At 47.4% G+C, this 12,192-nt stretch overlaps 1 protein-coding gene across 1 annotated transcript in view; it reads left to right on the top strand.

Annotated features, from left to right (window-relative positions):
• Positions 1-12,192, top strand: part of KCP (kielin cysteine rich BMP regulator) — a 338,287-nt gene that overhangs the window by 109,376 nt on the left and 216,719 nt on the right. The window contains exon 6 of the mRNA XM_075345388.1: positions 4,571-4,647. Coding sequence (XP_075201503.1) covers positions 4,571-4,647 — 77 coding nt within the window. The remainder of the gene's footprint in view (positions 1-4,570; positions 4,648-12,192) is intronic.

Below are 12,192 nucleotides of genomic sequence, written 5' to 3'. Positions count from 1 at the left end.
ACCCCATCAGAATCACCATCAGTACAGAAATACATCACTAGATCCACCATCATAACATGAAGAAAACACCTGAACCAACATCAGTACATTAATACATCACCGGGACCACCATTCGTACATGAATTCAGCACCAAAACCACCATCAGTACATCAATATATCATCAGAACCATCATCAGTACATGACTACATCATCAGGAAGACCTAGTGATGTATTCACGTATAAAGGAACCACCATCAGTACATGGTACATCAATTATAATGTCAGGTCAACCTCATATACATTTATATCTCATGAACCTGCAATCTCTGGATGTCCTTAACAATGGTAAGGAGATCCTTGTCAGTCATCATCAGACTGCGGACCGTACAGAAACCAGAGTACTGATGAGATGTAGTCAGTATCACAGATAAAAAATTACATTTAGGTACCTTATAGGTGACATCTCTGATTAGAGTCGTTCTGTTTTATCTGGTCTAGATGCCATGTTGATTTTTCACATCCACAGCTGCCCTACGCTGATCCCCTCGAATAAATAATTGTTCCTCAATGTGTTTCCCACACAAACTATGACCTACACACTGTCCCTCTTATGGTGCATGACCTCCACACTTTTTTGTCCTTTTCATATTGGCCCCTTTTTCACACTGTCCTCTCACACTGTATTCCCTCTCTGCTTCCCAGTCTCTATACAATGTGTGCAAAATTATTAGGCAAGTTGTATTTTAGAGGATTTTTTTTATTATTGATCAACAACTATGTTCTCAATCAATCCAAAAGACTCCTAAATATCAAAGCTTAATATTTTTGGAAGTTGGAGTGGTTTTTTTTTAGATTTGGCTATCTTAGGAGGATATCTGTTTGTACAGGTAACTATTACTGTGCATAATTATTAGGCAACTTAATAAAAACCAAATATATTCCCATCTCACTTGTTTATTTTCACTAGGTAAACCAATATAACAGCACAAAATTTTGAAGTAAACATTTCTGACATGCAAAAACAAATCCCAAAAACATTAGTGACCAATATAGCCACCTTTCTTTATGACACACAACAGCCTACCATCCATAGATTCTGTCAGTTGCTTGATTTGTTTATGATCAAAATTGCGTGCAGCAGCCACCACAGCCTCCCAGACACTGTTTCGAGAGGTGTGCTGTTTTCCCTCCCTGTAGATCTTACATTTTATGAGGGACCACAGGTTCTCGATGGGGTTCAGATCAGGTGATCAAGGGGACCATGTCATTATTTTTTCATCTTTTAGACCTTTGCTGGCCAGCCACGCTGTGAAGTAGTTGGATGCATGTGATGGAGCATTGTCCTGCATAAAAATCATGTTTTTCTTGAACGATACCGACTTCTTCCTGTACCACTGCTTGACGAAGTTGTATTCCAGAAACTGGCAGTAGGTCTGGGAGTTGAGCTTCACTCCATCCTCAACCCGAAAAAGTCCCACAAGTTCATGTTGATGATGCCAGCCCATACCAGTATCCCATCTCCACCTTGCTGGCGTCTGAGTCGGAGTGGAGCTCTCTGCCCTTTACTGATCCAGCCTCTGGCCCATCCATCTGGCCCACCAAGAGTCACTCTCATTTCATCAGTCCATAAAACCTTTGAAAAATCAGTCTTAAGATATTTCTTGGCCCAGTCTTGATGTTTTATCTTATGTTTCTTGTTCAGAGGTGGTGGTTTTTCAGTCTTCCTTGCCTTGGCCATGTCCCTGAGTATGACACAACTTGTGCTTTTTGATACTGCAGTATCCTTGCAGCTCTGAAATATGGCCAAACTGGTGGCAAATGCCGTCTTGGCAGCTTCACGCTTGATTTTCCTCAATTCATGGGCAGTTATTTTGCGCCTTTTTTGCCCAACACGCTTCTTGCGAGCCTGTTGGCTATTTTCCATGAAACGCTTGATTGTTTGGTGATCACGCTTCAAAAGCTTGGCAATTTCAAGACTGCTGCATCCTTCTGCAAGACATCTCACAATTTTGGACTTTTCAGAGCCTGTCAAATCTCTCTTCTGACCCATTTTGCCAAAGGAAAGGAAGTTGCCTAATAATTAAGCACACCTTATACAGGGTGTTGATGTCATTACACCCCACCCCTCCTCATTACAGAGATGCACATCACCTGATTTACTTAATTGGTAGTTGGCTCTTAAGCCTATACAGCTTGGAGTAGGACAACATGTATAAAAATTATCATGTGATCAAAATACTCATTTGCCTAATAATTCTGCACACAGTGTACTGTGTCCCCTGATCACACTCCTCCCACCTCAGCATATTGTCCCCTTCTTGGTCTGCGCTCACACTGTCACCCAATGCTGCACCTTCTCTAATCCGCACATAGCCACACAGTACCCAGTCTTTATTATGTGTCCCCTCACACTTTTTTCTCCCCCATACTGTCTCATCACACTATTCCACTCAATAGTTTGCTCACACTTTTTCCTCCTCCTTCATACTGTCTCCTCACACATTCCTCACTCAACGTATTGTCTTTTCACATATTTACACCCTCGCTCTCCATGCTGTCTCCACACACATCCCCCTTACTCCCCATACTGCTTCCACACCCATTCCCTCACACTCTTTTCACTCCTCATACTATTTCCTCACAGATTCCCCACTCTCCTCACACATTTCCAACCCCGTTCATACTGTGTCCTCATACATCCCCTTCTTCTCATACTGTTTCCTCACACATTCCACACTCCCCTTTCTGTTGCTTCATAGATTGACTCGTCTGTTTTCTATACTGTGTCCGTACCCATGCATCCCCTTTCACTCCTCATGCTGTTTCCTCACACATTCCCCCTTTCCATACGGTCACTTCATTCTTCCCCCACCCCCACTCAGCATACTGTTTCCACACCAATTCTGCACCACCCCTGCTCCCAATACTGTTTGCTCACACATTCTCCCTATACTACATATGAACATATTCTCCCCATCTGAAGGCCGCTTTACACGCAACGATATTGCTAACGAGATATCGCTGGGGTCACGGAATTTGTGACGCACATCCGGTATCCTTAGCGACGTCGTTGTGTGTGACACCTATGAGCGTCCGCTAACGATCAGAAATACTCACCAAATCGGTGATCGTTGACACGTCGTTATTTCCCAAATATCATTGCTCGTTCTGGACGCAGGTTGTTCGTCGTTCCTGAGGTAGCACACATCACTATGTGTGACACCCTGGGAACGACGAACAACAGCGTTCCTGCGTCCTCCAGCAATGAGGTGGACGTGTTGTTAATGCTGCTGCTCTCCGCCCCTCCGCTTCTATTGGTGGGCCGCTGTGTGACGTCGCTGTGATGCCACATGAACCTCCCCCTTAAAAAAGAGGTTGTTCGCCGGCCACAGCGACGTCGTTAGGAAGGTAAGTTGGTGTGACGCGTACTAGCGACATTGTTCACCACGGGCAGCAATTTGTCCATGACACACAAACGACGGGGGCGGGTGCGATCGCTAGCGACATCAATGGCGATGTCGCAGCATGTAAAGCTGCCTTAAGTAAAAAATTCTGCCCCCCACCCACACCAATTACAATAAATAAATGTTCCATATCTTCAGCTCCATTGGAACGCTTACCATAACAGTGTTCTTCACACCTCTGTAGCGTCGGAGAGTGAGGTCAACAGCCTGATGAGAATTTTGGCTGATTACACCTTCTCTACCTGGCAGCCACCTCAGGGAATGGCTGAATCGTACTAGAGTGGGTGGCAAAATGCAGCCGCCTGGGATGACACAAGCAGCCCGATGGCAAATGCCCCACTCCCCTATATTTGACCTTACTGGTATGTTAGGAGTTAACTCGTCTACTAGAATGCAACTACTGTGTACTCTTGGCAAGGGTCTAGACAGGCTCTTGTAGCTGAGCTTCTTGGAAATCAGCTGTACACTTTAACCTGTTACCAGATAAAACCACATGGCGATGTGTCTCGCTATTTCTGGAAAAAAGTAGCCATGTTTATCTTAGGTTAGGAATATATGCCACATTGCAATATAGCTGCAAATGTTTCCAAATGTTTTGAATTTTCACTTACAAATCGATTGCGACTCACTTGTGATAGATTTCAGTACAAGTCACTTGCGACTGCGAATTGCTTGTGAATTATGTGACTTGGCCCTTTTTTTAAGGCAAAATCACATCTCTAAAATAGTCGCAAGAGAGCAAACCGCAGACAAGTTGCACAGATGTTTTGGTCGCGCAGCAAATGTCACCCTTTAGCTCTAACTTTAATCGATACAGTGCATTCTCCAGAGTTACTAAACAATAAACAATAATATTTCTAATAAAACAAATCTGTGCACATTATTCAAAATATATCTATGACCAAAATAAAAATATTCTGGCTGTTTTACAGTAAGTGTGGTATTATAGGATTAATTCAGCATGCATCCCAATAAGCACACCCATTATAGTCCAGAACGCTGGATGTTAGTCAAGGCCTTGTGTTGGCTGTATGAAATGGCTTTGGTTTGTTCGTACAATTATATTGCCCAGCTTGTGGATTTCTTACATGACATATAATGTTTCTTTTCCATTTCCTGTCACAGCTTGCTCTTATGAAGGGAGGACTTATAATAACAAGGAGACATTTTCTGCTGGATCCTGCACATCATGTGTCTGCCAGGTTAGTAGTGTCTTACTGTTTTCCATATTCTGTGGTTGTTTAGTCTAGTTACAGAAGATATACATGAAGTTATACATTGTTGGCAAACTACTGGTTGGCATATGACGTTACAAGAGAGAAATAAATTAGAAAAACAGATATTTGCCAAATGTTCTTTGTTTGTAGGATCTAGATGAGCATTCACATTGTTTTTTTTATGGTCTGTGCTTGTACATCAATACTTTACCTGGCTCCAGGTCTTCTCAAATATTGAATGCCTCAACTACGACTATAAGAGCTTGCTCAGACAAACGTATAACTCAGATGAGTGCTATCTGATCTTTTATCGGAAAGTCCTTAGACCTTTGTTGAACTATGAGCCAATGCTGATCAGCTCTTTTTTTCTCATGTCGATTCAGCAATGTATTTCAGATGGCGCACACCCATTCAAGTCTATGAGTTCATGCAAAACATCAGGCTGGTCTCGGATGTCATCTGAGTACAGTCTTATTTACGCCAACACAGACAATTGAGAAGATGGAGAAATTAAGTTCTCCATTTTCTCCTTACCTGTGCTCCAATTCTCACATGTGAGAAAATGAGATCAAAGTAAATGACATTCTGCTCAAAATTTGATCAGTTTGAGTCGCGAGTCATTAGAATAATCGGACCGATTCTCTCGCATGAGAGATCATACGCTTGTGTGACCCTAGCCAAAGTTGTTTGTTTGTGCTTGAAGATCTGTATACGAGTCATGATATATGGCTATCTGAACCTGGCAACCTTAAAGGGAACCTGTCAGGTGCAATATGCACTCAGAACCATGAGCAGTTCTGGGTGTATATTGCTAATCCCTGCCTAACTGTCCCTGTATACACTTGCCCAGGAACTAACGCCCTTACGATTAGTCACTATGCTCATTAGCATATGATAAAAGATCTTTAGAAATACTTTTTCAGAAGATGTCTTTATCTATGCCACTAGATACAGGTTCCCTTTAAAATGCAGCTGTCGGTTCTTCTGACGTCTGTTGCAGTAACTTATTGCATTCTCTACGAAATCCAGTGGAACCTTGGTTTAAGAGTAACTTGGTTTGAGAGCGTTTTGAAAGACAAGCAAAGCTTTTTACAAATTTGTGACTTGATTTAAGAGCAATTCTTTGCAAGAAGAGCAAATTCCTACCGTGCACACATCTAGTTCTGTCCTTTCAGCATGCTCTGACGCACTCGGGAGGTAACTTTCTGTACATATGTACTGTATACTGTACACAGTATACCATTGTACAGTACAATATATATTATACTGCATGTCTATTAATTTGCATTTGTGGATACAGTATTGTACTTTCAGTCTACTAACCAGTACAGCACATTGCTTGTACTGCACCTCCTGCACACTAACAATTTTATTGTAAGCTAACGTGCTGTTTAATTTGTTTTATATGCTTTTACTGTACTGTACAGTATTTTGTATTAGTGTACTGTAATAATTTTATATGAATACAGTACATTATTTTGTATTACTGTAATATGTTTGTATATATACAGTAAATATTTTTGGGTTGTGGCACGAATTGTTTGTGTTTCAATTATTTCCTATGGGAAAATTCATTTTGAAATAAGAGTAACTTGGTTTAAGAGCTCACTCCCGGAATCAATTATGCTCGTAATCCAAGGTTCCGCTGTATTAATGCTTGGGCACCTTTCCTTAAGGCTGCTTTACATGCTGCGATATTGTGAGCGATATCGCAAGCGTGGGTACCCACCCCCATCGGTTGTGCGATGCCCGTGGCGCACAACATCGCCCAGACCCGTCACACTACTTACCTGCCCTGCGACGTCGCTGTGCTCGGCGAACCGCCTCCTTTCTAAGGGGGCGGTTCGTTCAGCGTCACAGTGACATCACAGCTGCGTCACTGAACCGCCGCCCAATAGAAGCAGAGGGGCGGAGATGAGCGGGACGAACCTCCCGCCCACCTACTTCCTTCCGCATTGCGGGCGGAAGGAAAGTAAGGAGAGGTTCCTCGTTCCTGCGGTGTCACACCTACCGATGTGTGCTGCCGCAGGAACGAGGAACAACATCATTACTGCTGCAGCAACGATATTCGAGAATGGACCCACATGTCACCGATGAGCGATTTTGCATGTTTTTGCAACGATGCAAAATCGCTCAAAGGTGTCACACGCAACAGCATCGCTAAAGCGACCGGATGTGCGTCACAAATTCCGTGACCCCAACGAGATCGCTTGAGCAATGTCGCAGCGTGTAAAGCGGCCTTTAGTACTCTGAATGTGTGCCATTCATTTGTTATTCTAATAAGACATTACATGCAAGTGAAAGTGTGTGAAAAAGGTCCTAGCTCATTTTTTGACGCATTCGAAAACCACGACTTTCAAGTGTAACCACTTCAGAAAAGGCTCCTTTTTTGGGGTGTTTTTGGATGAATTTTTCTTTTGCTGAAGCATTCTTTGTAGCCTTTTTGATTTGACAACGCATAGTTTGGAGTTTTCTTCAGGATCCACTTTAAAGGGGTTTTCCCCACAAACAAAGTTAATTTTAAAATTGATTGTAATCAATATATCTTGGAATACTAATAAGTGCCACAATTGTATGTGTTTAACAAAAATGTTCCTGTGCTGAGATAATCTTATATATTTGCCCCTGCTATGTACTGTGCAATGGCTAAGTTCGGACATGGTCTGAACATACCACGTATTATGGGTAGGGAAGGATGCAAAAGATAATACAGATAGTACAGCATGGGATCATGTCTGATTCTGTTTTTGAGGTAACCCATTTCCTTGCATTTTTTTTTTAAATGTTTTACCTCAAAGAAAGAATAATTTGCAATCCCGTGCTGTAATGTCTGTGTACATGATTATTACTTCCTCCCCGACCGGGAGATGTGGTATAATCAGACCATGTCCCTGTACAGTCAGACACGGCCATTACACAGTACACAGCAGGGACACATATATAAGATTATCTCAGCAAAGGAACATTTTTTTTAAAGACATCCAATTGTCGAAATTATTATTATTAAAAGTTCTATTAATTAAAATGAACTTTGTTCATGGGTTCATGTTCACCCTTTTAAAGAAGTGACTTGCATTTTCTTTTCTTGTCTAGCAGACGTTTTCCAAAACCTCTTGAGAAAAAAAGCCTAAAAAAACCCTAATTTGAACATTAAAGTTGATTTCCCAAAGAAATGAATAGCATTTTGAAGCTATTTTTGAGGAGGTTTTTGAAAAGGATACCCCATTTAATGTGAATATTGTATGAACACTCATTTGGTTGTGTTCCTGAAGACTAGCCCAAAATGAAATTGGTTGAGTTTATATTTGTTTTTAATGGCTAGAGGAAGACCAGCTCCTGGCAGATGCCTATAGCAGCAGCTTGACATTCTATTGGGACAAAGGATGAGGCCTCTTGAAGTTTAGCATGCCCGATCCTTGTCTAGTGACCCCACACACTAGATAACTGGCTGATCCAAGCAAAATTAGCAGCTATGTAAGGACACCTTAAATAGAACCTGTAATTTTATTTATATAGCCCAGACTATGGGCACAGTAAATCAGAGTCTGGATAAGTGGTTGCAGCCAGGTATGTTTCACTCTGAAACCATGTGAAGTTTCAGAGAAAGCATACTTTGAAAGTTGGCCAAAGAATATCTGTCTGTGCTGACTAGCCTGATTTGGTGTTTGGACTTGTACACTGTACTCCCAAACCGGCTTCCCCATGTCATGATTCCTTTGACTAAATATAGGGAAAGACCCATCAGTCAACTGGAGCAGGATGGAGTGAAGCCATCCGGAGACCGCATTGGACTAGTAGGCCAAGACACATAGTCCCTGGCCAGCTTTTCAAAATGTCATTACTGTGAAATGGTGTATTATTGCATGGCAAGACATATCTGATTGCAATTGGGTAGTCAGTGTCTAATTCATGCTGCCTGTGGTTTGACAGCATGAATCTGATGACATATTCCCATTAAGTATGTGTGGCGCCCTGGACAAGCCAGGACGTCACAGGTACTACACCAACACACCCCACACCCCGGCTAGGCACACCAAAGTCAAACACAAATCCTTGTTGCCTTCCTCCAGGGGCTGATGTCCACACCAGGGGGTGGGCCAGGCGGTTGGCCCCGCCCACCAAGGAGTTCACAGTCCTGGAGGCGGGAAAAGGAGGCAGATTAGTTTTGGAGTTGGAGAGGTGAAGTGGTAGAGGAGCAACCTGACTGTGTCCGGGTGTGTGGCCCGGGCACATACAGCAAGGTTGGCAGACGGTGGTGACCGTCTGCAGGAGAGGCTGATTGGAGTGAACCGTAAGGACCGGGGACGGGCGGTGGCCCGCCGGTACTGGATCGGGGAGTGAAGAGAAGCCAGCACCATTCGGCAGGGCCTACGGACCCCGACCAGGATAGGAGTCGCTGTAAAACTGGTCAAATCCGTTAGCGAAGGGAACCTCCGGGGTTTCCCAGCAGTCAAGACTCGATTGAAGGCAACAGCTCACACCGTAAAGGGAAACACAGTCACCGCCAAGGCTACAGTTCCCAGGGCCAGAGCCTGCGGGCAAAAGGGGCTCCCTCAGCATCCATCCAAGCTGGGGAGCGGGTTAGCGGTGGGAAGCCATTGGAACCGTAAACACAACACAGGTGCAGGGAAAGGCAGTCACCATCAACCTACCGGGAGGAGAACAACCGCAGCCATCTGTGGGACCCGTCCATCCAGCCATTTGTTTGACCAGAGACTCCGTGTAAATTACTGGCCGAGTGAGTACCACCGTGCCATGCGGCACAGCGCTGCCCCTGTGACCCTGCACCTCACCAGGCCCCGTAACCCGCCTGTCATTCTTCCCTCACCGGGCCCCGGGACAACCAACCCCCCTAACCACGGAGGGGAGAAACAACATCCAAGCTGCTCCCTGTCATCGCTCCCGGGATCCCCATCCAGAGCAGCGGTGGTGTCACAACCTCACCACAACCGTGGGTGGCGTCACTGACAATATCCCTAAACCACACCACCCCCTTTCACTCACGGGCGAGGAACGCCGCTCGAGTCCCCGGGATGTGGCCCACCGCTCGAGCCACCACCGAGCAGCAGCAGCCGGACCCGAGCAGGGGGTGAGCGCAGCGTCCCCTCATCCGCCCGCGACAACTTGGCGTCACGAACAGGATCTTACCGCTCTGCTGTCTGGTAGAGGTGCGCCTTGTGACCGCCGGAGGTGTCCGGCCGAAAATTTTGAGAAGCCGCCATTTTGGGCGCGAAAAGTCCCCGCTCGAGCATCTTCCCGAGTAGTGGAGGCACGAAAACCGAAACCCCGCCCTTGTAGAGGAGGAGCTGGAAAAAGACTAAGGGGGACGGATGGCGTCTGGCTGCATGTAGCCCGCGGCTATAAAAGCAGGGATGCCAGGACCCTGCAGCCATCTTCTGGTTCCTGGAAAAGGCCGCTGCAGCGATGCACCAACTGTCCCGCAGCACCGTAGCCCCCGCGCCCGGGACCGCGGCGTGGGCGGAGGTCCGGACCGCTCAGCTACAACAACGGCTGCAGATCTGTGTGCAGCTCCTCCTGGAGGAGTGGGAGGCCGACATGGCGGAGGTGGTGGCGGCTATAAGGAGACTCGAGGTGGAGGAAGATTCGGAGGAGTGGGTAAGAGACCCACGTCCCTGTATTCCGGAAGGATCGGCCACTGCGGCTGAGGGGCCCGGCCCGCGCCTGCTCACCCTGCTCCCTCCCCCGCTACCCGCGCTAGTCGCCACCGCCCCGCCACTAGGCCCACTACCCGCCCAACCGGTAGTGGTACCCCGTTTGTCCGCCCAAGCGGACCGACTTGCAGCCAAGGCCCATGACCATGCAGCACCGCTCTCTTGGAAGACGCCAAAGGCCGAGCCGGTCAGTGAAGCTGTACCGGAGGCACCGGTGATTGTGCCTGACCTCATACCGACCCCGGCAGCCCGTCTCATGCCGGAGGAGGCGGAGGCTCAGCGGGAGAGGATCCCTGTGCCCGTTCCTCACACCTCGGCTGAGGTTGTGCCGGGTCGCCGCTGTAAGGCAGCACCCCAGGCCAAGTCACCGCGGGACCTTCCACCCAGATTGCCAGTGGTGGGCAGCGTCGAGGAGGTCTCGCGGGGCCTGACCCGTGCGCAGGGGCTCGCAGCAGTCCCGTATTGGGACAGGGAGCCGACACTGCTGGGCCTGGAGATTGCCGAGAGGGAGAGGAGGAAGGCGGAACTGGTGGCCCGCACTATTGAAGAGAAGGAGCACCTCCGAAGAGCCACCTTCCGGGTGCGGGGCCCGAGATATGAAGGACAGCAGATGCGGAGATTTGATACCCGAAGGGGGTATGGCTTCATTTACGAGCCGGGCCTGGAGGCCGAAGTTTTCGTGGCTCGAAGAGATGTAAATTACCACTTACCGGAAGACCATCCCAGCCGCAATCTGCTCCCCGGTGACCTCGTTAACTACACCCGACATTGTGGGGAAAGGGGATGGTACGCCCTGGGTGTCCGGCTGAGAGTAGGCCAGGGGCTTCAAGCGCCCGCTCAGCCCTCTACCCCGGTCGGTGAGGTGGACCTAAAGTGAAGCCGGCGGTCCTCCGCCAAAAAGTTGTCCCCGTTGGGACCACCAGTAGAGTTTGAAAGTGTTTGAATGATAAGTGAAGAATGATCAACCGAAGAAGTAACCTGATTGAGATTTTGATTGAACCGGCCGTTGCCGGCAACTGTTGTCCCCGTAGGGACTTCCTGTAACCGTTTGCGTAAGGGACTTCTTACGGACAAGCCCGAGAACTTGCAGGGCAACCACAGACTTAGTGGAATGTGAATAAAAATGTTTTTGGCTTGATACCGTTACCGCCTCCGGAGAGGCTGATTTGGGAGGAAGGGCCTGGAGGAAAGGGATGGCCCAGGCCCGCCACTACCGTAACCGGTGGCGATCCTCCGGGGGGTTCAGGGGTCCCGATGGATGCGGTCCCCTGAAAGAAACAGAACCTGCTCGGGCGCCTGGTGATGGACTGGAGTCAAGGGGTGCTGCCCACTTCTTAGGGGCAGCATCAGGGCCAGGTTGATTGGGTGGGAGAAGAGCGGAAGCCGTACCGTTGAAAAATGTTTGTGATGTTTTTATATGTTTTTACCGTTTTTTACTCTTTTGCAGTTGACAAAAATAAAACCGGTGATGGACGGGCAGCCCGCGAACGGTCTGCATTTTACTAAGGGGGAATGTGGCGCCCTGGACAAGCCAGGACATCACAGGTACTACACCAACACACCCCACACCCCGGCTAGGCACACCGAAGTCAAACACAAATCCCTGTTGCCTTCCTCCAGGGGCTGATGTCCACACCAGGGGGTGGGCCAGGCGGTTGGCCCCGCCCAGCGAGGAGTTCACAGTCCTGGAGGCGGGAAAAGGAGGCAGATTAGTTTTGGAGTTGAAGAGGTGAAGTCGTAGAGGAGCAGCCTGACTGTGTCCGGGTGTGTGGCCCGGGCACATACAGCAAGGTTGGCAGACGGTGGTGACCATCTGCAGAAGAGGCTGATTGGAGTGAACCGTAAGGACCGGGGACGG

This window comes from Anomaloglossus baeobatrachus, chromosome 4 (genome assembly GCF_048569485.1).
Source record: "Anomaloglossus baeobatrachus isolate aAnoBae1 chromosome 4, aAnoBae1.hap1, whole genome shotgun sequence".
NCBI classification, from domain to species: domain Eukaryota; kingdom Metazoa; phylum Chordata; class Amphibia; order Anura; family Aromobatidae; genus Anomaloglossus; species Anomaloglossus baeobatrachus.
The sequence above is the reverse complement of the archived record's forward strand: the minus strand, read 5'-3'. Positions and strand labels throughout refer to the sequence as shown.